The sequence below is a fragment of the Mauremys mutica genome, chromosome 1 (assembly GCF_020497125.1).
Source record: "Mauremys mutica isolate MM-2020 ecotype Southern chromosome 1, ASM2049712v1, whole genome shotgun sequence".
Classification (NCBI taxonomy): Eukaryota; Metazoa; Chordata; order Testudines; family Geoemydidae; genus Mauremys; species Mauremys mutica.
The window spans coordinates 319,624,343-319,651,854 of record NC_059072.1 but is presented as its reverse complement, the minus strand read 5'-3'; the positions used below and the strand labels follow the sequence as shown (position 1 = coordinate 319,651,854).

Sequence of the window (27,512 nt, the reverse complement as noted above, 5' to 3'; positions counted from 1 at the left end):
AGCTTGGGTTACTTTTTGCCAACCTCTGTCATAATACTCTGCGGTAGTAAAAGGGCTGGTTTCTCTAACGTCAGGAAAGGAAGGTTTTATTTTCTGAAGTCCATGCTAATTTTATTTAAAAGATACTAAAATTTCCCAACCACGTCTACCTGTTGGATTTTGTATACATGTGTGTGTGTGCGTGCACGTGTGCGTGTGTGTAAGTAAGGTGTAATTGTCCAAAGTTGGCAATGAGGGGGCATTTACTATGGTATGTCGGATCCAAAGGACAGCAATATTTAAAGTAGCTGAAAATAAAATTAAAGAACTCATTTAAAATAAAACAGAACCAGAGCTTTTAATACTTTCTTTTGCTATTTCCTCATTCTTCTAGATTTATTATATAATTATAAAAGATAATAACCAAAGTTATTTTATCTGTTAATTTTAAATAGGAAAAATAACCCTAATATTCATATCAGAACATTTCAAATCACATCAGTGAAGGACTTCACCACAACATTTTTGTTTTTAAACATAATTGTTGATTTCAAGTAACAAGGAATGGCAAGGAAGCTGCAGCTGAAGGGAACATGACAGCCTAGTTAGCATAATAAACAAGGCAAAAATCAATCCCGTAACTCACAAATGCAATTGCAAAAGGCAAATTAAATTAACTTCCTAACCAAAAATAACCTTTGCTTTCTTCGGAGGGGGTGCCTATACCTCAAAAGAAGAGGAGGAGAGCCTTAGACCATTAAAAATAGAAAATAATACACTCAGTCTTTCTTATCCATTTTAAAAGCTATTGAACAGAAATAATTATAGGAAGCCAAGCCCCATGAACTATGTAAATCATTGGTATCAGTACTGGAATAACAGACTCTGCTCAGTCTGAATAATAATTTGTTTTTAAACTAATATTGCAAAGCTAACATTTACACAACACAGATTGGCAGGAGAACTACCACCATCTCATAACATAAAGTACAGCAATGATTGAATGCATGCAAGTAGATAGACAATTTAATTAGATTCCATACTTGAAGTATTTGGTCTCCAGCAAGGAGTCTTCCATCTCTGGCAATGATCCCATCTCGATAAACCTCTTGAATAACAATGTTGATCAAAGGAGTTTCATTGCCACCCACTATGCTAATTCCTAACTCAATATAAGGATTGGACCGGTGAATTTCAATTGTAGTGATTTCTCCTTCCGGCAAGGTAGGTGGCTGGTGGGTTGCTGACAAGTTTAAAGAAACAAATAAAGAAAGGTTAATATATTTCATACTCCAGTACATTTTCAACACTGCAAATTATTGGAGGACAATATAGGCACACCAGATGACAATGGTATAATACAAATAAAACAAATTGGATCGGCTTCACTGTTTGCTGAAACACCTTGGTTAAGAAAAAGATAAAGACCTAGAATAAGTGATCAGTATCCATGCACCAAGAGAAAACTTAGGTATTACTTTAAAAAGAGGATATTCAGAACCCTTTGGGACCTAAACTTTAAAAATAATTTTCTTTATCAATTAGCCCTCCCTTAACCAGTTCCACAGGGCAGCAACAGCTGTCACTGATTTACAAGGTCAAGGCAAGAAGCAAGCACACCTCCAAACACAAACACAGACAGCTACAATGGAAGAGGAGGATGCTAATGAATGGTGAGTACACAGGCTACAAACAGGAAAAGGAAGGGGAAAGACCACCTTCCTCTGTGGTAAGGCTCAGTGTTTCCTCTCTAATATCGCAGATGCTAGAGGTGTTACTGTTAGTTCGATGCAGATGGATGCAGGAGTTACTCAGTTGCCTTTTCGTTCGAACAGGACAGTATTCCATAGGTGGGAAGCCTGTTGATCCAGGGGGAAAAAATCTCATCTTAGAAACCAGATTCAGCAATTCTATAGAAAACATTGCCTCAATGTAGCTATCAGACCAGAACAGAGACATTAACGTGCTCTACAGTACCGGATAGCTTTGTGTTATAGCAGTATGGTACTATTGCAGTAAAAACAACAGATAGATCTTTCCCATCTAATTGTGTTTTCATCCAAGTGCTACATTTTCAAGTAGAGAACTCTTTGGGGGAGTTTAACTTTCCAATAAAGAATCACTATAGGACAAGCACAGCAGTTGGAGATGTAGGGTTTGTTATTTGTTTGCAGGAGTTAAACTTACAATTATGTCACTAAGTTTCTAGGTTTGATTTAGACGGATCAAACAGAGAATTGAAAGACAAACATGACATACTGTCTGCTACTGTGCTCTCTTCAAAGGCAGGGTTGTCAAGGCCAGACTCATCTGTCCACGCAAGAAGAGTAGTTGGTGTAAAGTTCTGATCCACGGGCACTGGTCCCGTCCCAGCATGGTCTGTATCTGGAGATAAAGTGCCTGGGTGATCTATCAGATTAGGCCCATTTTCATTCTCAGCTTCAGTCTGCAGGTTGTTAGATTTCCTTTTCTCCAGTACAACCCTTCGATGGGAAGCTCCAGGACACCTAAGAGATAGACCATCATGTTACTTTCAAATATATATGAAAAGTGGCCATATTACACAGCACAAAAAGCCTGAACATTCCAGTCCCAAATTTCCTGCAACCCACTTCCAAGGCTCTCCAAGTCTCCAGTGCTCACTCCCTCCACGTTCCCTTGTCACCAGCACGCCTTCCAGTCTATGTCGTACCAGTCTCTTGCTCCCTTTCCAGGCATCCTTTCGTTTGCCGTCCATAGAATGCCCCCTTCCTCATTTCCAAGAATAGGTATCACAGTTCCATGCTACCCAATCCCTTATTCTGAGTCCAAGCCCTGTCCCCTATTCAATTTCCCTCCACACTTCCCCTCCCATCACACCAGTCCATGCCTGGAATAGGTAGTTTATCAATTTGTATTGCTTAACAATTTAAAGCCTGCTTCTGAGTCAGCTCTATATGAGCATGGCCAAGGCTGTAGCCAAAAAACAACAAATAAAGTGGGGGTGGGAAGGGAAGAAAAAAATACTACATCCTCCTGTCACTTGTGCGTGCATAGGTTTTCTGAACAGAGCATTTCTCTACCCCAGGCCAGTATACAGGGAGCCAGAACCAGGGCTTTCTTCAGCATGGTTAAAAAGACAGCAAGCAACAGATAATTTCAGGCTAGGAAATAAAAAATGCACCGTCCTTAATTTACAAAGTTTCCTTTTAATTAGTATAAAGCCTTTTATTTTCCCAGCTCCTCTTGCTTCCTGACCTATAGTTGGGTTGGAAACGCACATTTTTCCTCCCCCCCACCCCCACCCCACCGCCACTTGGTCCTTCCCTCAGCATTCCACGACCTCCTCTTTATAACTGCTTTAATGAGCCCCTAGTTAAGCTGTTCCCAATCTACTTTAGTGGCTTTTTGTTTGTATGCACAAAGGGCCTATACAATGTTATGGTGATCTTTCATTTATATAATCATCTTACATTTACATAATGCCTTTCATGTACATTGGTGATCAGGTCTGGACCTGGGTCTTATGTCTCATCCATAAGATGGAGTGTTGCCAACTCATGATTTGATTGTGAAACTCGTGATTTTAGATGTTTTTCTTAAAGCCCCAGCTCTTGGAGTCATGAGAATCTCAGGGCTTTTTTTTTTTTTTTTTTTTTAAGAATATGTTTCTAGCCCTCATGGTTGCAGAGCAAAGATTAAAAATGTGAGTTCCAAAAGGCTCAAACACCAGAAGACAAAACAAATTTATTATTTTTTAAAATTTCATGATTTTTAAGTCAATATGATATTTTTAAGTAAATATATGATACCTGATTCATAATTTTAAATGCTTGATTTGGTAATACTGAAAATTTTCCAGCAGCACAGTGCCCCCTAGCACCACACTGGGGTTCAGTACCCACACTGAAGGAATCGAGTTCCACTTACTGAAGCACAAAGATTACTGCCTATAGAACCTGAAGCTTCCCTATAAGTCTCATTAAAATATTGATCTGTTCTAATTATCAGTCTAGCTCAGGGGTCTCAAACTCAAATGACCCCGAGGGCCGCATGAGGACTAGTGCATTGGCCCGAGGGCCGCATCACTGACACGCCCCTTTGCTGCCCCTGGCCCCACCCCCAATCCACCCCTTCCATGAGGCCCCGCCCCTACCCTGTCTCTTCTCCACCTCCTCCCCTAAGTGCGCGGCTCCCCGCTCCCACCCCCTCCCTCCTGGAAAGTGCTAAGCGCCACCAACAGCTGTTTGGCGGCTTGGCGGCAGGAAGCGCCTGGAGGTAGGCAGAAAAAAAAAGAAGAGTAATATAGTAGTATAGTATTAAAATATAGTATGCTATTAAAAGTCAATTTATTAACTTTTTTATTAACTTCTTTAACTGTAATGTGAAACGTCAGTGCTAATTTTGACGTTTTGTCAAATTTTGTACTAATTTTGGTTATGTCATTGTGACAGTGTTGGTTGACACTTTAATGTAGAATCTACAGTTTTAATAAATATATACACTCAGTAATGCACCTCACTCAAAGGACAAAACACGCACTTAGATTTACTGCCTAAGGCTCTGGGAGGGAGTTTGGGTGGGGGTGGGGGAGGGGGTCTGGAGTGCAGGCTCTGTGCTCGGTGCAGGCTCCAGGCTGCGGCAGGGGGTGGGGGTGCAGGCTTTGGGACGGAGTTTGGGGATAGGAGGGGGTGCAGGGGTGAGGGCTGTGGGGCTGAGGGTGAGGGGTTTGAGGCATTGGAGAGGCTCGGGGCATTGGAGAGTCTCAGGACTAGGGCAGAAGGGCAGGGGAAGGGCAGCCTGCCCTGGCCCTAGTGCAGGGGGGCGCTAGGACCCTGCGGCAGCAGGTGATGCCGGAAGCCGGCATAGCGGAGGAGTGGAGTCAGCCTGAGCTCCCGGGCGGTGAGGGGGCAGCAAGTGGGGGCCGGGAGACACTGGGGGGAGGCGCGTGGGGGCAGCAGGTGGGGCCAGGGGAGAGACCCGGCCCCAAACATTGGGGAGCAGCGCGCGGGGAGCTTAGGCACAGAAAATAACTCGGGGAGCGGGGCGGGGTGAGGGGAGTTTGGCGGCGACAGGCAGTAAGTGGGGGACAGGGCGGGCTCTAGGCACCAGCGGGCCAAGCACCCGCTTGGGGCGGCATCCTGGGGAGGGCGGCAGATGGCCCCGGTGGACCTCCCTCAGGCATGCCTGCGGGAGGTCCACCGGAGCCGCCGACCCGCAACCGCCAGAGCGCCGCCCCCCGCCCCAGCAAATCCTAGCCGCGGCTGGGAGTTAAAAGGCTCTGGGCTCCCCGCCGCGGCGGGCAGCCCGGAGCCCTCTGATTCCCAGCCGCGGCTGGGAGTTAAAAGGCTCTGGGCTCCCTGCCGCGGCGGGCAGCTCGGAGCCTTCTGATTCCCAGCCGCGGCTGGGAGTTAAAAGGCTCTGGGCTCCCCGCCGCGGCTGGGAGCCCGGAGCCCCCTCTGATTCCCAGCCGCGGCTGGGAGTTAAAAGGCTCTGGGCTCCCCGCCGCGGCGGGCAGCTCGGAGCCCTCTGATTCCCAGCCGCGGCTGGGAGTTAAAAGGCTCTGGGCTCCCCACTCTAGAGCTGGCCCTGGTGGGGGAGCTCCGCGGGCCGCAGGGAAGAGCTCCGCGGGCCGCATGTTTGAGACCCCTGGTCTAGCTCATGAGATCTATAGAGATCACAGGGTATGGATGCTGGGTAATCTAGAATTTTATTTCGATACCATTAGAGATGACTTTTTTTTGTTTAGAAATATTTTTGAAGAGTCCTATCTATGTCAAAACTACACCTTTACAGCCTGGTGTCAATTCTTCCAGAGGGTGTATTTCCCGTATGTATTTGGCAGATGACTAAAGTCTTTTTAAAAAAAAAACAAAAAAAAAGGTTTTGGTATTATTTTCCTAAATAGGAACTTCAAAAACTGAAGTTAAAATTAGGAAATTTTGATAACATGCGAAGCATGTTCAGTGATCTCAGTGTACTTTTCATGCAGTATTCTATGTGACTAACCCATTAAAACATAATTAATCCAATTTACAGATAACAAATGCTTGTTAGAAGAGCTTCATGAATGAGCTAGAATGGACGATGAAATGCCATTCAACCCCCAAAAGTGTTACTGGTCACTAAACTCGCAGTCATGTTGCCAGCAATGTAACTGTCTTGTGAAGGCAATAATTTATTTAATTCTGACATTGCCACATCTTTAAAAATCACAAGTGAGCTACAAACCCTTGGACTCGAGTTATCTATTTGTTTTGGCAGTTTGGGGGAGGACTCAAATAATCCTTCAGGAGGAGGGGTTGAGTTGCAGAGATCTCTCTTCCCTCCACCCTTTCTTATGCAAGCTAGTCCTTGACCTGGACTATAGACCTAGAATATCCCTCTATCCTATCACAATATACAGATTCTGATTACTATACAAATAGCTGAAAGTCTGTGCTATTGCACAGGTGTAATTCAGAAAGTTGTGTGTGTAAAATACCAAAAATGGCTGAGAACTAAAGAATTGGATGGTAACAGATTACAGATCACTATGACAATTGAACCTAGTGATAGTCCAAATAAAACTATTTAATCAGCTATGTTTGTATCTGTCCCCCTCACTTCACACCGACTCAGCAGACATTCTAGGCTACAGGGTGATGTTTGGGGTTATTACGTGTGTTAGTGGTGTTTCTGTGTAGGTGATTGTGTTGATTTGTGTGTGTTGTGCTAGGAGAATTGTGTGGATTTGTGCAGGTGGCAGTTGGGTATAGCACCTGGTCCAAATAATCCCCCATCTGTGCAGTCTCCCTCATACAAGCAATGCAAACGTGGCAAGCAAATTAGCTATAGAGTAGAAAGCGGTGATTGGTTGAGTTACCTGATCTCACAATGCTAGGACTCTAGGCATGGCATAGATACATGTCATGATGATACTGCAGCTGCACACTTCATAGTGTAATTAGTAAAGTCAAATGGCTGAAAACGTAAACATTGGAAGGCAATAGACTATGAATCCCAGTGATGATTCTACCTGGTGATACTCTGAACAAAAGAGTTCTTAACCATACTTGTAGCTACTTCCATCATTTCACACTAGCACAGACACTTTAGGCTTCAGAGTGACATTCCCGGAATCTTATTATCTAGATAAAGGGATTTATCATGCACAGTATGTGTGCATTATTCAAATATTGAAGCCATGCGCAAGTTACGCAGACCATTCCAGACAAGTGGCCAATACAAATTCCAGACCATACCACATACCTTGACCTATTTTGTTTATTCCAAGTATTTTGGAGACCCAATCTTGAAATCTGTTGTATATGGGTAGCCTACAGTGCTCAGGCAGAGTCATGCTGAAGTCAGTGGGTCTCTGTGAGGGCACAGGGATCTATCTTCACACAACAAGCTACATGATCATAACTTCAGAATGTAAAATGCATTTTACTGGCATTATTTTTCATATTATACTATCTGTAAAATCAGGCCATCTTACTTATGAATAATAGAAGAGGTGGTATTAGCATTTTTTAAAAATCTCCAAAATGGTCTAAAATAGATTTCCCTTAGATCATGGTGCCATGTGTGTAAGAGGTAACGTATTATGACCTACCAGGACTAGGAGCAGCAGGTCAGCAGCAAACCCATGCATTGGCGGTATCTATTTGCTTTGGGAGTGCGGGGGGGGAGGACCCAAAAAATCTTCGGGAGGAGGGGTTACATTGTGGAGTTCTCTCTTCCCTCCACCCTTTCTTGTGCAAGCTTGGAAGCTGGAGGAGGGGTGAGAGCAGCAATAAGGACCCCTTCTCTCAGTAGCCAGGAGGGTCAAGAGTGGGAAAAGCCACAGAAAGCTCCTTCACCCTTCCAGCAATTGGAGCTTTGGAAGGCTAGAAAAGCTTCAAATGCATCAGACACTTAGTAGCTAGAGGCTGATATGAAAGATGAGCCCCCAAAACAAGGGCCAGGGACAGCATCCTGGTAGGAATCCCAGCACTTTCCTCCTTCCCAGCAACCGAGCGTGGCAATGAGCTAGGCTTTCACCAGGGCATCCTGTTGATGGGAACACAGCTTGTAATCTAGGTGAGAATAGGTGTTAAGCAAGGAACTTTCAAACTTCAATCCTTTGGATTTTCCTTACTTTTGAATAATAGGTTTTGCATTTATTGCAATGATTTTTTCTGTAAATCTTGCTATAGTCATGTATGAATCTACACATTAAATATGCTGGTTTCCAGCCACTGAGCAACTCAAAAGGTTCTCCTCTGGCAAAAGAGGCTTTTATAAAAGGTTTACATTTATCTTTCCACAAAGAATTCCTTTTAAAGGAAGCACTAAATGTTCAGTAATGGGGGATATGGAGGAGTGTTATGGTACCTTCTGAAGTGGCTACACTTTTTAATACTGGATGGCAAGTTGTGGCTCAGCTTAAATAAAAATAATAATAATAAAACCCCCTAAAACAGGGCCTTAACCGTCATGTGAACCAAAAGTGCTTTGTGCTAGACCAAAGCTGTACCTTTCTAGAATGGAATTTGATTAGATCTGAAGACTCAGTAAGTTGAATTTAAATCAAATATTGCAGAAGTTAAGTAAGGTTTTCTTGGACCTGTGTCAAGTAAATGATCTTTGATAAAGTAGGTACCAATACCATGGTTAGTTATTAAACATTAACAAGATTTCTGAATGCCACATGCTCAGGAAATAAAGTACAAGGGCTGACTCTAAAGGGCTGTGGTTCCCAAGCAAATTTGATCAACCTGAAAAACTGATAAATCAAGGGGATTCTAAGTAAGCAATGAGGTAACTTGGGGTGATTATTGACCGTGAAATCATCAAATTTGTGCCTCATGCTTCTAATATCCTTGATAGAATGGTTTGCATTTACCACACACTCTGGAGTTGACTGGTGGATATTATGAAATTTCTTGCAGCCTTTCTGCTTAAATGAAGCCAATTATTATTTCACTGGAAATTTTAATTCTGAGTTTGAATGTTTTTAACAGTGAGGCTAACCAAGTATATTTCATTTCTTAGAAAAGCAGGCATGTTCATCCGAGTGCTCACTGAAGCTGGTTTGTAATATCTATGACAAAGATTACAATAGTACTGAATTGTACATTTATCTAACATTTAATAATCAGTAGTAGTATTTTATTGGAGTCACCAATCCTTATCAAATCAAATTCAAGCTACGCATTTATTGCACCTTTTATGCCAGTAGAGGTACTTTACATAAAGGTATTCCAATGTTTACAAATAAGCTATATTGAAAAACAACTTTATCAGGTATAAAAAATGTGTGAAGGAAGGTTATCAGTAGCAAACGTCAACAGAAAGAGAACTCCATATGCATGGTACACAGCAACTGAAATGTTGTTACAGACTGACTGATGGGAATAATGATTCAGTTTAAATTAGACCTCATTATATGACTTGTGCATTAGACACACAATGATTTTATATAGTGCTGAAGTGTGTATGCATGGTGTTTTACACCAAAAGTGACAAGTCCCTGCCATGAGGCACTGACAATCTAAATTTCACTCAATTGAGAAAGAAATGACAAATAATGGAAGAAAGCTAGGAAGGTTGAGGACAACAACAGTGAAATATCATTTGAACTTAATGTTCGGGATGCATCTTGTTATTTTCTCTGTTTTTTTTTTAAATGGGATTTAATATATTAGGGTTATACAGTTAGCCAAATCAGATTTTTTTCACCATCATGTAGATTAGATGTGACCCTGCCGTGAATGAAGAAAAACAGTGAAAGTTGCTGTCAGAAAGCTGAATGCAAATTAAAAATAGTTATTTCACTGGGGGAGGGGGTTGGACCTTTTTCCAAAGAAAGGCAGAGATAGAATTCTATGGAAACCTCCACTTTCAATAGTGTATGTAATATGTTGTTTAAAATATAAAAACACGATGCATGTGTAAAGAGGCTCGAATGAAATAACATCTATGGGTGGAAAAAATAAATCCTGGCATCAGATGCATTCCGTATTTCTGTTTTATCCATCACCTCCCTCTCTTCATTTAATGCTTGACCATATTCCTCTCCTATTTTAATTTTAAGAGCCCCAAGCCCTTTAAAATGTGACACTTATTAGGGGTTACATATTCACAAAGCTTTCCAACACATTAACTCCTTATCACTGTCATACTTCAGTTCCTCACACCAAATGTGATGAGATGCCCACATTTTTGTCCATGACTCAAATTTGACTCTGTTTGGCCCCATTTCAGTTCATGAAATAAGAGCAATAATAAAACCCTCTAAATGTTTACTGAAAATATCCTGAAATATTGTTTAGAAAAACAAAAACAATGAAATGCCACCCAATGAAACAAAGAATGTTAACATTCTTATTACAGAAAATGACAGTTTACATGTAAGAGTGAAATACTACCTAGACAACACAACACAACAGTACTACTAGACAGTACCTTCCTTAACTGTGCATATAGCAGACATTGGGGGGTCAAGTTACATAACTTCATCTTCTCTAATTTGGTTGCTTGTATTTTTTTCCCCCTTTATCTTGCTCTCCTTTCAATATTTCAAGATATTGGGAAGTAAGAGGGGAAAGAAATATAAAATTACCAGGTTTATTTTAATTTGTGTAGCAGAAGGCCCTAAACCAGGGGTCAGCAACCTCTGGCACGCGGCTCGCCAAGGTAAGCACCCTGGCGGGCCGGGCCAGTTTGTTTACCTGCCGCCTCGGCAGGTTCACCCGACCGTGGCTCCCACTGGCCGTGGTTCACCGTCCCAGGCCAATGGGGGCAGCGGGAAGCGCCGCGGGCCAAGGGATGTGCTGGCTATGGCTTCCTGCCACCCCCATTGGCCTGGGACAGCGAACCATGGCCCAGCCTGCCAGGGTGCTTACCCTGGTGAGCCACGTGCCAGAGGTTGCCGACCCCTGCCCTAAACCTTTGAGTGATATCTTACAAAGAAATCTCAGAGGCCATCGCTTCACCAGGGTAGCAAGTACAGTATACATTCAAGCAGTCTGGTGAAGTTTTAAGGTTTTCACTTCCATTCTTTGTGGGCCACCAAGCCCTCAAATAATCCCTTTCAGTTGCTCTATAGCAGCCATTTTTACCCCTCACCCTATAACCACATTATAGCACAGTGCCCTGCAGCTCAACTCCTTTCAGGTCTGGAGACAGACCACAGAGCAAAATCAAGGAAGATACTCCAGAAATTACACCTCCCAGGTTATATAGAACAATCCACCCTGTCTGCTCATAAGGGACCAAATCCTGCAAAGTGCTAAGTGTCTTATTCCTATTCACTGGGAGTTGACGATGCTCCAAAACTCACAGGATGAAACATGCAGAAAAAAAATCAAACCTTTTATAAGTGCATCTGCTACCCCTCAAAAAAAAAAAAAAAAGAACCCAAGCACAGTTAAATAATGAGCGACTGACTTGTTCCAGGAATAGATTTGTCAATAAACATCTTCTATACTTAATATTTGACAAAATTTGACTGTATAAAATCCACACAATTTAGACTGCTACTAAAACTATCCTAACAATACAACAAGCTGTACTAGACAATCCCCTCCATTGCTCACCTGTTTTTGAGATGTGCTTCCAGCTCACATCGTTGCATTACCTCCTGACATACTGAAGAAAAGGGACACAAAACAAACAATTTGTCTAACAGTTTATGTACGAGAATACTGGATTTTTTGCAGAGTTTAAAATGGAGCTTTTTTCGATCCAATGGACAGAAATCCTTCTCCTGCAAAAAGTTTCTTAGGCACTTGTAGCAGAACGTGTGTCCACAAGGGGTGTCTAATGGTTGCAACAAAGGCTGAAGGCAAATATGGCAGACCAAGTCATCATCCACTTCATTCTGATAGTTGTACAAATGATTCTCCCTTGTCCAGTGTTGCTGGCCACATTCAAAACACAGAGGGTTCAAGGAGGAAGTCTGCTCTACTGAAACCATCTCATCATTTGTAGTACCCATTGTACAACATATGGTGTAGGTTTTGTTTCTTCATCAATTAGACTAGTTTTGTAGTCTTGATTTTTTACAGTAAGGTGACTTATTCTTATGCTCTTTAATGAAAGGTCATTTTTCTGCAACATACAAGAAAATTAAAGTTATTCACGCTGTGTTACGAATGAGCAATATGAAAATACTGATTAGAATAGTTTAAATTGCTCCAGTTTATCAAAATACACCTCTACCCCCATATAACGCTGTCCTCGGGAGCCAAAAAAATCTTACTGCGTTATAAGCGAAACCGCGTTATATCGAACTTGCTTTGCTCCGCCCGAGTGTGCAGTCCCACCCCCCCGGAGCGCTGCTTTACCGCGTTATATCCTAATTCATGTTATATCGGGTCGCGTTATATCGGGGTAGAGGTGTATATATTAAAAATGCCCTAATTAGCTTAATGGATATACATTTTTTTTCCAGAAATCCATCATAAAAGGGTTAAAATGAAACAAATCCATAACATTAATTTTGTATTACAATAGAAACATTTTATTGCTATTTAACAGCTGTAATGTAATACAATTCCAATTATTGTATCCAAGAGGATTGTGGGTTAACAGCAAGGGCATGTTATACTATTTTAGATTAAAACAAAACAATTAGTTTTACTAACAAAAATATATTCCATTGTAAATTGAGGTTATGAGGCCAATTAATCAAATGTGTACTCCAATACACGAAGAAATGCGTTTCTTCAGCAACCTCAATAGCTGTTCAGTCTGTGGCATCCCATTAACGAAACACTGTCCACAAGCCACGTTGTGCCTATATGTTTTTAATTAGTGGATTACTGCACACTGAGGTTAACTCATTCTACCCAATATTATACATTTGATTCAAAATGTAGTGAAAGACCAGGGAAAAGGTATGGCGTAAACTGATTATAAATTGTGCATAACTATTGACACTACACAATCAATATGTTTGCTTTTACATCTAATGAAGTTAAACATACAGCACACTCACACAGAAAGAATTTACACCTAGCTAGGATACTTAAACATCAGTCAAAGCCAATATTTAGTCCTTGCTTATTATGAGATTTATAGCATGTTCTAACATTCCAGAGATTTCTATGGAACATTAACAGATAGCAGTAGCAGAAAAGCGGCAGTGGAGGATGAGTAGGAAGCCATTTATAAGCAGATATTTTCTGACTCCAACTATTAATTACAATCAACACCATTCCTATTCTTTCAATACCCAAACATATAATAAACAGGAAAAATCTCAGTCATCACAGCTCAGGAAATGTCACTGGACCAATCTGGTTACTTCAACAACATTGGCTCCATAATCAATGTCTTGACACCAGACGTCATGATTTCTGTGTTAAAAAAGACAGGTGAAGTATCTCACTGGAGCTTATTAAAAACGTAAGTGACTTGTACTGCACTCCTTTACAGAACTCAGTCCAGCATCACATGATGAATATACCAGTGAGATACTTGATAAGGCAAAAGATGACATTATCAACCTTTGGGAGAGAGGCTGATAAAAACTGGGTGACTGGGCAACAAAATGGCAGATGAAATCCTGTGTTGATAAATGCAAAGTAATGCACATCCACTCAATATGCAGTGGCAGTCACAAAAGCTAACAGAATGTTGGGAATCATTAGGAAAGGGATAGATAAGATGACAGAAAATATTATATTGCCTCTATATAAATCCATGGTACGCCCATATCTTGAATACTGCATGCAGATCTGGACGCCCCATCTCAAAAAAGATATATTGGAATTAAAAAAGGTACAGAAAAGGGCCACAAAAATGATTAGGGGTATGGAACAGCTTCCATATGAGGAGAGATTAATAAGATGGGGACTTCTCAGCTTGGAAAAGAAATGACTAAGGGGGGATATGATAGGAGGTCTATAAAATTATGATTGGTGTGAAGAAAGTAAATAAGGAGGTGTTATTGTCTCCTTCTCATAACACAAGAACTAGGGATCACCAAATGAAACTGACAGCAGGTTTAAAACAAACAAAAGGATGTATTTTTTCATGCAACACACAGTCAACCTGTGAAACTCTTTGCCAGACGATGTTGTGAAGGCCAAGACTATAACAGGGTTCAAAAAAGAAACAGATAAGTTCATGGAGGATAGGTCTGTCAATGGCTATTAGCCATGATGGGCAGGGATGGTGTCCGTAGCCTCTGTTTGCCAGAAGCTCAGAATAAGTGACAGGGGATGGATCACTTGATGATTACCTGTTCTATTCATTCCCCCTGAAGCACCTGGCATTGGCCACTGTTGAAAGACAGGATACTGAGCTAGATGGACCTTTGGTCTGACCCAGTATGCCTGTTCATATGTAAAAAGAATTCTTAATATATGAGGAGCCTTTAACAAAAAAAAGGCATCAGCACATAGAAGTGAATAAAAAAGTAAAGCAAGAAAGCTCTTAAGTGTGTAAGTGTATGTAGGGTTTCCACTGTGCTATTCAGAACTATTACAAAAACATTTGTTTTACAAAAAGTTTAAGGTCAGGTCATAGATAAACATTATTTACTCAAGTTATACGTATGTAGACACACCTGAGCACCAGGGGGTGCTTCTGGTAATGATATTCCAGTGGGACTCTGAAGAATGACATACAGATGACAGTACTTTTAGGGATAATATAATGGTGTTCTTATGATGCTGAAGTCACCATGACTCATAGGTAACTCCAGTACAATGGCATGAGATCTCATAGCTCTGGTGATAACCATGACACACACACGGATCTGATCTGCAGCACAGATGTTAAGTATGCCTTGCCACAGTCTGATCACCTCATCCATGCTGAGGTCTGGGTCTTGTTCCACCTTTCTAACAGGGTGATGGACCCGCTTTGATGTTCCACCCCTGGGGACTCATGGATTCTGTTGGGTTCCAGAACTTTTCAGCAGAGAACAGTATCCAGACACTGGATCAGTGAGTTGACAGGCTTGTAATACGTTACAACTACTTGTTGTCTAAGACTGTTCTTGTGCATATCCTCTCTCCCTACGCATCCTCCTCTTGGGTCACCATGGGTTATTGACGGACAGCATGGCTGACAGATGGCACAAGAGTGAATGAGACAGGAGTACTGATGGCAAGAGACTGGTATTGAATCCATTACAACCTCAGGAAGTTGTGATCTGTGGTGGAGACTAAAAGATTTTTTCTCATTCACCCTATTTTCTCTGAAGTCCCCAAATAGAGGGACTGTTCTGGTTACAGAGGATACCTCACTAAGTGGCACTGACTTCAAACTGGTTTCAGTTTCTGCAGATAGGAGCAATCTAATAAACAACAGTATATTATCTCTGATCTCATGGCAGCTGAGTCAGAGGAGGTAGCAGACCCTTCTTGCTTTCTTAAATATTATGTTCCTTTGCAACTGAAGGCTCCAAGAGAGAGCCGTTTCCCAATGTTGAAAGGATCCATTCCCTCCATGGCCAGTGAAAACGAATATTCAATATCCTATATCCAGCATGACTATGTACAACTGCTGAGATGTCTGTCTCCTAGAATTATAGTATCAGCTAAAGAAAATTGCAAACAAGAGAAAAAAAGATGTAGGGGGGAAAAAAGCAAAAGTTTTCCAACTTTGTCTTTCAACACATATAATTCACCAAAAAATAAGTCTCCTGGGATTTTTGTGAGACAGCAGAATAGCACAGGTGATGCCCTTGTCTGTATAATAAAATGCCTTGTCCCTTTGGCAACAGCCTGTGACTGGATATCCAACTGTACAAAAAATATATAGCAAGCTCTTTTTTTTGGTCTAAACTTGGTCTTACTTATAGGTCTTTTGGATCTGATTTACTGATATAACTACAATTCTCAGTGAATCATCTTCTTCTCTTCTTGTCTTAAAATGTTGTCTGTTTGGGTGGGTTTGAGGTTTTTTTTGGAGGGGAGGGAGGGAGGAAGGGAGGCATAGTTTCAAATGCCATGATTTTCACCTTTTTTCCCGGAGCAATACTGTAAAACATGAAGTGAACAAGGCTCACAGCAATAGCTGCACCCTCTCTCATATGAAGGAGAGTCCTGTCTCCTTCATGCATGACAAAGAACAGACGATTGCGTCACAGTTTAAAGACAAGTATGTATTTCTAAATGAATGCCTGGAAGAATTTAAACTAGCCAGGTTCAAAATCTCACATTAAGAAATTATTGGAGGATTAGTTCTTAGTAATTATTTATCATTTTTCAAACGGTACAATATATTTTTCCCTGGTCCCAAAATACAAATATATTTTTAAAAATTAACTGTTTTACATTCTCGGTTCCTCTTAAAATTTTCACATCCCAGAGTTTCCAGTTACATGTGCTACTCTGCACCTTTTCTTTCAACAAAAGGAAAGACCAAATGAGCTCCCTCTCAATGACTGCCACCGTTGCTCCTTTGCTGTACTCAGTGGCCTCCCTGCATGGCATCAGCTTCTCTCCAAGACAGACCATCCAGCTTTCATTGCTATATAACTAATTGAGATAACAATTTATTTTGGAATGGACATTTTCTCATTAAATATAATGTATATAAAACCAATCAAACAATATCCAATTGAAAGCTATGAAACCAAACAGATACTGAAAAAATAACCCGCTCTGTTCCCCCTTGTTCCAGGGCTGTTCTATGCTGGCCTGTTCCCACAGCCTCAGGGCTTCTCTAAATTGGGCTGGCTGCCAATAGCCCTAAGGTGCTACTCTACTTGCTGAGGTAGAGATACCCAAGCCACACCCTCTTTCCCCAGCAGCTCTGGGTAGGGAAGGTGTAGGAGTTACTCAACCCAGCCATGCCTAAATACAGGGCATCCTACTGCAGCCAGATAGAGGAAATCTGTTGTGGCAGGGTGATGCATAGCTGCTCTAACACAGCCCAAGAGATAGCTAGATGAAATAAAAACTACACGAACAAATCACAGCGCCTCATTCATCAACATGTTGGGTCACAGGATACACTGACTAAGGACAATATATATGTTATAAAAGAGTCAAAATGTACTTTAAAGATTTCTGAATTCTCTTCCGTCCTGGTTCTTGTACTGCACCCATCACCATGCTAGCTGAGTATGAGATAGTTAAATAATATTATATGTATTCTCCAAAATTACATAGGATTTTACATTTTCAAACCGTCATACAAATATAAACTAACCTTCATACCAGCCAAAGGGTGCAGGTAAGCACCACCCCTGTATTGTGTAGATGAGGAAACAGGGATAGGTTAAATCACTTGTCCCAAACTACAGCAGAGCCACGATTAAAAATGATAAATTCCTGGTGTCATAATTTCAGGGTAACCACACCTGTATCTCCCTACTCTGTGGGTCCACTCCAGGAGTGCCCACTCAGGTCTCCAGCCATCACCTGTCTCTTGTCCCACTCCCTTTTGATTGAGGGCTTTACAGGCTGCACAGGTCCCTGCCTTACACTGTGCTATCACCAGCAAGCCGGTCTGCCTAAAGGTCAGTGTAACCCACACACCTCCTGCGTGTAGTGCTCTGTCCCATCTAGTGGCACTGAGACCAATTAGAGAGAGATTAATGAGACTGCTCTACAGCCTTAGCTAACAGCCAGTTGGCTTTTATCTCATGCAGTAGAGGCTCATGCATTTAGCTCCAGAAGTCTGATCTCGCCCACCGCCGATGGGGGTCTGTCGGTGTTACATCGGTGCCTGTGCTTTGCTTTCTCTCCAAGGGCTGTGAACAGTGAACTGCCAGCAGTTACAAGTTGCCACACAGTTCTTTCTAGGCAAGGACCTTTATTCTTATGGTAAAAGCATTATAGAGAAAACATTAAAAAAAAATCAAAGTACACTAAAAGTTTACCAGAGGTCACCATTAGTCGTACAGGGCTACAGTAGGCCAAAGTCTTCCCAATCCTTCTGAAAGGGTTGGGGCCCCCTTTGGACAGAAGGAACTGTCCATTTGCTGGATCAGAAAGAAGTCCCTCAGTCAGTTTAAACACAGCCTTTTTATATCAAACCCCCCCTCTCTTTGTTGGTCTCTGGAAAACCCAGTTTGAACCAGTATATGTGAGCCTCCTGAGCGTGTGGAACCTCATCCGCCATTGGTTTTGGGTTTTAGAGAAGCTGCAGTAATCCTACCCCCAGAGTTGTATACAATACCTGACCCATAGTGACACAAACCATTTATAAACTAAACACAGTATGGTCCATATATATATATACTGCATGGGATTGCATTATCTGTCACACCTGGTTCCCTGTGCAATGTTCAGTCCAATATCATGCTTAGCAGGAAATACAGTATCTAATTTGGTGACTTTGAAAGCTGTTTCAAGTAGGCAACAGTATGATTAGATAATTAGAGATGGCAGAAACTGTTCCATATTTCATCTCATCATATTTTTCATTTCAAACATCTGGCGCTATAGAACAAGAGCAGTGCTCCATGCCAGTCCCCACTGCCTACATTGCCTGTCAGCCTGACTCAGCAGATACGGCTTCTGTTTTTATTATTAAAAATGTACAGTAAAAATACCCATGTAAATGAGGCAGAACTAGAAACAATACTCTGATGGCTTTATAACATCTGTATTAATGATTCAGATATCTGGGGCTTCACCATATTCATATGCAGGAAAACAGATTTTAATGTAATTTTAAAGTAATCCTGTAAGATTTTACTCTGAAAATACTAAAAGTTTACCCCAATTCTAACTTTGGGTATTTATTATTATTATTTATTATTTGCATGGAGCATAGGAGCCCCAGTCATGGCCCAGGACCCCATTGTGCTAGGTGCGGTACAATCACAGAAGAAAAAGACAGTTCCTGCCCCAAAAGAGTAAATATAAGAAAATATACAACAAATGGATCTAGATAAGGGCAGTACAAGGAAACAATGGGACAATATTGGTCAGCATGATAGGTTGTGGTCTCAGCACACCAGCAGCTTAATCATTGTCAAGTTTTTTGTAGGATCTAAAATATTAAAATGCTATGCTGCCACAGGAAGGAGTCTGGCAAGTCAAAAATCAATAACGTTGCTGGAGAGGCAGAAGTGCTGACCAAAGCCTTGGCAGATTTCTGTTAAGGTAACAGTAACACACTTTTAGTTGAATCCTTTCAGCCAACATGCAAATTTTCAGACTGATGTTCAGTCCTATAATATTCAGGAAAATTAAAATATTAAGTTTGCAAGAATGAGCAGGTCTTTTGTATTTCAAGCAAATAAAATTACATCCCAATGGTAAGTTTTGTATTTGGTCAAAATTATACTGGAACCAAACAATGCTGGGCTCAAATTACTGTCATCGATTTACATTGTCTTTTCCCCCTATGCTAAGTATCTACATTCCATAAAAACAATGCCCATAGAATAATTATACTATACAATTAAAACTGTGCTCATAGTAGACTGCATTTGGACAGTGCATTGACCTCACAAAACTTCAGGAACACGTTGCAGACAATGCTTTTGTTTTTATGCTTCTGAAATTCAGTCTTAGGGTTTTTAAATAAGTCACATCTCTAAGAAAAGTACTTTCAGCTACTTCAGCAGGAAGGCAATTTTACTGCGTAACAAATGAAGCATCACCTAAATCTGGTGAATGCAGATTATGGAAGAGTCAACACTACTGAAACTTGCATTTCGTATTTATGTGTGCTACGTTTCCATAGTAACAAAAAGCTACAGGCTTTAATTACAGTAGCTCCTTTAAACAGGGGTCTCTTGCAAGGACACCTGCTGTATGTTTTCTTATAAAAAACTAAGACTCTAGAATAATTGGATCAATGGAATATCATTGTAACTTTACAGTCTGTGATCCACTTGTCTAGACTGATAGGATCCAAGTAGTGATCCTGTCAACTAAAGGAAAGATGCACAGGAAGGAAATGCAGGTACACTCTAAATCGGGGTGGGAAAACTATGGCCCGTGGGCTGCATCCGGCCCCTCAGACCCGCCGGGGAGCAGGGTCAGGGGCTTGCCCCACTCTGTGTGTGCCTGCCCCTTTTGCAGCATGAGGGAGAACCTGGCGCATGCCTATCTCACATGCGCTAGGTTGCAGCCCCTATTCTGGCTCCTCCAGAACCTCTTGTTGCGGTTCTGGCTGCACTTTTCTCTGTACCTGTTCCTTTTTGCACACCCCATCCATGGCCCCACGAAGTCGCGAGACCTCCTAGTCAACCTCCTCCTGGTCCTGGCCAAACTCTCCATCTACACTACCAGGAGGAGGATGCTGGACGAGGGGTGCTCTGCAACTGTGGGGAGTATTTCCGTTCCTCCCTAGTTTCATGCATCCGGGCAGAGTTCTACTGGGCACCGGCCGCTGGCTCCCTTGACACCTTTGGGGAGCAGTGGGTGCTGTCCAGGGTTCTCTGCTCGGTGTCCCCATCCGGTACCTCGTTTTGAACCTATGACCTTCACCTCGATCCCTGTTTTTTCATTTGTTGTCCCCTGTGCTCATTTGCTCCCTGGGTCCAGTAGTCCCTCCTGCTAGGCTGGGGGAGGAGCCTTTAGAAGTGGGTACGGGTTTCCAATAAGACTCCATGTGTGCTGTGGCTCCACGCGGCTCCTGGAAGCAGCGACACGCCCCCCCCCCTCCAGCTCCTACACGTCCGCAGGTACCATGCGCTGCAGCTCCCATTGGCCAGCACCGCATGTCCATGTAAGAACCGGAGGGGGGACATGCCGCTGCTTCTGGGAGCTGCTTGAGGTAAGCGCCACCTGACCTCCTCCTCCTGCGCCCCACCACTCTGCCCCAGTCCATACCCCCTTCTGTACCCATAACCCCTCATTTCTGGCTCTACTCTGGAACATGCACCCCCAGCCCAGAGCTTGTACCCCCTCCAACTCCCCAATAACTTGCCTCACAGCCTGGAGCCCCCTCCCATACTCCGAACCCCTCTGCTCCATCCCCAGCCCGCAGCCATCTCCTGCACCCCAAACCCTTCATCCCTGGCCCCACCTCAGAGCCTGCACCTCCAGCCAGAGCCTCACCTCACCCACTCCTGCATCTCAACCACCTTCCTCAGCCCGGAGCCCCCTCCCCAAACCTGAACTCCTCATTTCTGGCCCCACCCCAAAGCCCGCAACCCCAGCCGGAGCCCTCACCCCCTCCCACACCCCAACCCCAATTTCATGAGCATTCATGGCCCGCCATACAATTTCCATACCCAGATGTGGCCCTCAGGCCAAAAAATTTGCCCACTCCTGCTCTACATGAAAGTAGCTTGGACGGTGCCAGAAAGGAACCCTATTAAACTGGGCAGCAACTATAAAAGACTAAATATTTAGTCAGAAGTATTTGTTCAAAGTGTGCAAAAATCATCACCTTCCACAACCCATTTAGAGGGAACCCTCATTTTTGGCTCAGGAGATTGCAATAGACCTACTCTAATCAAACAAAGCTTAATGGAAACAGGAGAGATGAGGACTGGTACCTCATAGGCCTCTTCAATAAAACACCAAGTTCACTATAACAAATACAGATGCTACATCAGATAAAAGTCTCCAACTCAAAGAAAAGGAGAGATCAAAGAAGAGAAATCTTTAATTAAGACGCTATTTTTTGTGTATATATTAGACATAAGAAATTTGGAAAATTTAGACCGAGCAAGAGACCCTCAAAAAGTTGAAGAAAAAGAGAAACCAAGATGTACGGTAGAATAAACAATGGTGTGAAAGCAGGAAACACCAAGTTGTTTTGTTTTTTTTAAACACTTTATCTATTTGATGCAAAAACATCCAACCCCATCTGGTGACAATCACCAAAATTATGAGCTCTCTCTCCACCCTTCAAGAACCTACTTCAACCACTCCTGACTGAGGCAGGGAGCAAAAGACTCAGACAAAATTGTGCTAACACATGCAGGACTTCTTAGAAATTTAAAACTAACTTATTGTGGAGCAGGGACACAATATAGGGATTCATGACATGCATCCGACGAAGTGGGTATTCACCCACGAAAGCTCATGCTCCAAAACGTCTGTTAGTCTATAAAGGTGCCACAAGACTCTTTGCTGCTTTTACAGATCCAGACTAACACGGCTACCCCTCTGAATATAGGGATTGTGGTACAAGGGTAATATGAGAAGCAAATTTGACTCACACAAGAAACCTAATAGCCGCATTCTGGGCACAGTGGAGAAAATATGTACAGAAACAAGAGGAAGGCCAACATACAATACTTTATAAATAAAAACAGTCAGTGTGTTTGTATTTAAAGCATGAAAAAGTTTATGTCATTTACAGAAAACAAATGCTCTGTCCAGGCTCTGTTACTGAAAACTCAAAACAAAATATTGTAGTTGGATAGAGTAAAAGATCAGTCTAGAACATCAAAGCTTTCTAGAAAAGCAGGCCCAAGGTACCTTATACTAGTGCTTTGGACCAAATTAACAGCAGAATGATCTGAATTATATTAAAGATAATGACCACTTGTTGCTGTCAAATACTGAATTTCAGAAGATCAACTTAAAAAGCAAAGCAAACCTGCATACCAGAATCAGACATAAAATACAAATATATTTTGGTGTCATCTGCATAACAGTGAAATCTTATCTCAAAGACTTTAAATAATGGCAGAATATTCTGAAAATAGATAAAGAACTAGAGAGAAGTACAGAACCCCCAAGAGATGCTCCATATACCAGTAGTCATAGTGGGACATATATTCAGGATCCATAAGTGTTTAAAAATTCTTTACATTAAAAAAATCACATCAAAACAAGGACATAAGAGTTCAAACTAAGACCATAAAACATTCAAGGTGCAATGGGTCTCTATCTTTTCCATACCTGTATTGTGACCCCATATTACAACACAAAAAATTACGGGCGCTCACTCCCATTAACCAGGAAGAAAGGGAAATGGTTGTGAATCCTTGCTTATGACTCCTAGGTTCAAAACCCACATTATAGTGAAATAGTAGTCAGGATATCAAAAGCCAAGCTGGCTATTCTGTGGCCATAATAATCATATGCCATAATGCCAGAATAAATATGCAGAACTTTACAGACCTTGCCCATGGCTTCTCTTATACTATGAAAATAAAACACAAACTTGCCATAAACACAGACTATATACCACAGGAACCTATGGATGTGTCACCAGTATACTTCAGGCAGATGAAACTAGTAGGTGAAATTTTTTTCTCTCTTCAACACTCTGTTGTGTTCTTCTATCAGTAAGAAGAGTAAAGTACATTACTTTTGAAATAACAAACTCAATTTCATCTAATAAGGAAAACAATTGCATTCAGGATTATACATTCACCAAGTCTGAGACCAAGACTTGTTTGTTATAAAAACAAAGTTGTTGGTTTTTTTGGTAAACAAGTGCAAAATTTAAATAACTTGATTGCTCTCTTAGTTGAAAAAACAATTTCCCCAAGCTTAAGTAATTCAGCTAAACATGGCTTTTCTCCAAAGTATAGAAAAGCACCAACACAACCTTTGATTAACATCACTGTAAGGAGTAGGATTTTATGTCTGAGAAAAAAATTAGTATGCCTGCAGTCAAGAAATTAACAGCAAGGGGATAATTAGGCAGACTGCTTCTTTCTTACTGATTGACTGAATTGCGGAGGGAGGCAGAGAGTGAAAATTTTGCTTATCCATGCATTTATTTTCTACAAGACAATCTATCTAACAGCTTTTAACATCTGGGTTGCCCTTTCTACTTGGAGAGATTAAGACAGCAGAAAGCCATCAATCAAGAAGCTAAACCTTCTATAAAGCCTACTCCCATGTATCCTGTTCCCAGATGACAGCTTCCACAGAAAATCAGAACAACTTTAACTATATTAAACATAATGGGCTCCTGGCTACCCAGAATGTAACATATAAAAGACATGATTTGGTTAAATTATACAGATTTTTAGAAGCCAGAGGCAGGTGAGAGAAATAAAAAGTGAAGTGTGGCTATATTCCCTTTTCATCTTGCTCGAGAGGTGTGTCTTAATTGGAGAGCAAGCCCCAATCACATCACTATCCTAAGGGTCTAAATGAAGACACCCCCAAGGAGATAACTATCTTGGAGCTGCCCTGGAGAGAGGGTCAAGGTCTCAGCAGCCGCAAGAGGTGAACCCAACACAGGCAGGGTGGGGAGAAAGAAAGAATCAATTGCTTCTTGCAAATCCTCCCAGTGGAAGTAGATTCCAGAGTAAGAGTTTTTAGGGTGTCTGTAGGCAGAAATAGGAAACCTGACCCTTCAGACAAACTTACACCACCTTCCATGACAGACACCTACCTCCTCTTTGGCTTCCCCTTCTCTGCCAGTCAGTCAAATTCTGGATGGCAGTGGGAGCTGAAATTATTCTGTGAGGCAGATTATGCTCAGTAACAAGCTCTTTGGCTCAGTAAAAGGATAAGGAAACTAGGTAAAATATAGGATCAAATGAAAAAGCACACTTATCTAAGATGGAAAATTTCTAAGGAGATCTAAACCAGACAGGTGGGAACTCTTGGTTCTGCCCACTCTTCTTGGTGTGAAGGATGGATTCCTGAGGCAAAGCGAGAAGATAGTCAAGGGGCTGAGCCATTTGTAAAAATCTGAGAGCTATGGACCTGCCTTAAAAAGACTTCCTTTAAAAAGTGGAAGTCAAATCCTAGTGAGGCAAATAGAAAGGAGCATAAACACTGCCAACTTAAGTGCAAGAGTGAAATAAGAAAAGCCAAAGAGGAGTTTGAAGAACGGCTAGCCAAAAACTCCAAAGGTAATAACAAAATGTTTTTTAAATACATCAGAAGCAGGAAGCCTGCTAAACAACCAGTGGGGCCCCTTGATGAATGAACTACAAAAGGAGCGCTTAAAGACGATAAAGTCATTGCGGAGAAACTAAATGGATTCTTTGCTTCAGTCTTCACGGCTGAGGATGTTAGGGAGATTCCCAAACCTGAGCTGGCTTTTGTAGGTGACAAATCTGAGGAACTGTCACAGGTTGAAGTGTCACTAGAGGAGGTTTTGGAATTAATTGATAAACTCAACATTAACAAGTCACCGGGAACAGATGGCATTCACCCAAGAGTTCTGAAAGAACTCAAATGTGAAGTTGCGGAACTATTAACTAAGGTTTGTAACCTGTCCTTTAAATCGGCTTCCGTACCCAATGACTGGAAGTTAGCTAATGTAACGCCAATATTTAAATAGGGCTCTAGAGGTGATCCCGGCAATTACAGACCGGTAAGTCTAACGTCGGTACCGGGCAAATTAGTCGAAACAATAGTTAAGAATAAAATTGTCAGACACATAGAAAAACAAACTGTTGAGCAATAGTCAACATGGTTTCTGTAAAGAGAAATCATGTCTTACTAATCTATTAGAGTTCTTTGAAGGGGTCAACAAACATGTGGACAAGAGGGATCCAGTGGACATAGTGTACTTAGATTTCCAGAAAGCCTTTGACAAGGTCCCTCACCAAAGGCTCCTACGTAAATTAAGCTGTCATGGGATAAAAAGGAAGGTCCTTTCATGGATTGAGAACTGGTTAAAAGACAGGGAACAAAGGGTAGGGATTAATGGTAAATTCTCAGAATGGAGAGGGGTAACTACTAGTGTTCCCCAAGGGTCAGTCCTAGGACCAATCCTATTCAATTCATTCATAAATGATCTGGAGAAAGGGGTAAACAGTGAGGTGGCAAAGTTTGCAGATGATACTAAACTACTCAAGATAATTAAGACCAAAGCAGATTGTGAAGAACTTCAAAAAGATCTCACTAAACTAAGTGATTGGGCAACAAAATGGCAAATGAAATTTAATGTGGATAAATGTAAAATAATGCACATTGGAAAAAATAACCCCAATATGATGGGGGCTAATTTAGCTACAACGAGTCAGGAAAAAGATCTTGGAGTCATCGTGGATAGTTCTCTGAAGATGTCCATGCAGTGGGCAGAGGTGGTCAAAAAAGCAAACAGGATGTTAGGAATCATTAAAAAGGGGATAGAGAATAAGACTGAGAATATATGATTGCCCTTATATAAATCCATGGTACGCCTACATCTTGAATACTGTGTACAGATGTGGTCTCCTCACCTCAAAAAAGATATACTGGCACTAGAAAAGGTTCAGAAAAGGGCAACTAAAATGATTAGGGGTTTGGAGAGGGTCCCATACGAGGAAAGATTAAAGAGGCTAGTTCTCTTCAGCTTGGAAAAGAGGAGACTAAGGGGGGATATGATAGAGGTATATAAAATCATGAGTGATGTTGAGAAAGTGGATAAGGAAAAGTTATTTACTTATTCCCATAATACAAGAACTAGGGGTCACCAAATGAAATTAATAGGCAGCAGGTTTAAAACAAATAAAAGGAAGTTCTTCTTTAAGCAGCGCACAGTCAACTTGTGGAACTCCTTACCTGAGGAGGTTGTGAAGGCTGGAACTATAACAGTGTTTAAAAGAGAACTGGATAAATTCATGGTGGTGAAGTCCATAAATGGCTATTAGCCAGGATGGGTAAAGAATGGTGTCCCTAGCCTCTGTTCAGCAGAGGATGGAGATGGATGGCAGGAGAGAGATCACTTGATCATTGCCTGTTAGGTTCACTCCCTCTGTGGCACCTGGCATTGGCCACTGTCGTTAGACAGATACTGGGCTAGATGGACCTTTGGTCTGACCTGGTACGGCCGTTCTTATGTTCTTTTCCCTGCCAACAGGCAGGGGTAATCAATATATTACAGGTTACCAAACATTCTCAGAGAAGTCCAGGAAACACTTCAGACCACAAAGCGCCAGGCACTTTATGCTATGAGGGAGAAGTGTGAGGGGTTATAGAAAGGGAACAAAAGGGGACTTGAAGCTTCAGTCACTTGCATCAACCGGCTAAAGGGTCATCACTAGAAAGCACTTTAACTGGCCTACACAGTCATAATAAAGGAATGCTTCTCCAGAGATCTGGAAACTATTTACCTGTTCCCAGTGCATGGTAAATATTTCCAGGATGGAGGCAGCTCCTAAAAAAATATTTACCTTCTTACATTATATTTTCATGGCAGACTTAGCTATCAAATTAGCCTACATCAAGTAAGAGCTGCAAATTAGCATTTGAATTGCACAGAATGACTGTATTAACTGCAGAGTGATTCCATTTAGTCTGTAGCACAGTGTGATTGTATTAGAGCTAATGACTTGTGCTACACCCCCTGGTGGATCAGTCAACTCAAGTTAAAAACTACCAACACCCTGAAGTTATGAGGTTTTAATGTGTGGATAGGATTTGAGTTAACAGTGCAGTAAAGACAAACCCCTAGATGGTGGCTGGTCACACCTGGGTTAGATCACCTGAAGTGCTCACACTCAAGCACAGATCACCCGAGATAACTCTGCAGTGAAGACCTACCAAATGGGTGTTGCTGTAATATAACCAAAGTTCATATAGTAAAATAGTGTATGACCAGACAAGAGAGGAAAAAAAAATTAGAAATCTGCATCAAGACATCCCCCGACAATGGCCTGACCCAGCACCTCTAAAGTAAATGCAAGGTTTGTCATTGGTTTCAATAGAAGCAGGACTGGCCCCACTTTAGGCCCCAAACCTGCACCAGATGGAAGTCTCTTGCACAGAGCCTCACTAAAGTCAACAGGGCTCTGCACAAGA

General features: G+C 41.8%; 1 protein-coding gene across 2 annotated transcripts in view; it reads right to left on the bottom strand.

Annotated features, from left to right (window-relative positions):
* Positions 1-27,512, bottom strand: part of LNX2 (ligand of numb-protein X 2) — a 92,764-nt gene that overhangs the window by 22,695 nt on the left and 42,557 nt on the right. Inside the window, exons 2-5 of one of the 2 annotated variants that reach the window (XM_045016994.1) lie at positions 11,526-12,039; positions 2,239-2,486; positions 1,698-1,838; positions 1,023-1,222 (exon numbers count right to left, since the gene is read on the bottom strand). In XM_045016994.1, coding sequence (XP_044872929.1) covers positions 1,023-1,222; positions 1,698-1,838; positions 2,239-2,486; positions 11,526-11,926 — 990 coding nt within the window. In that variant the 5' untranslated portion in view covers positions 11,927-12,039. The remainder of the gene's footprint in view (positions 1-1,022; positions 1,223-1,697; positions 1,839-2,238; positions 2,487-11,525; positions 12,040-27,512) is intronic. The other variant, XM_045017003.1, reaches the window with a different exon arrangement.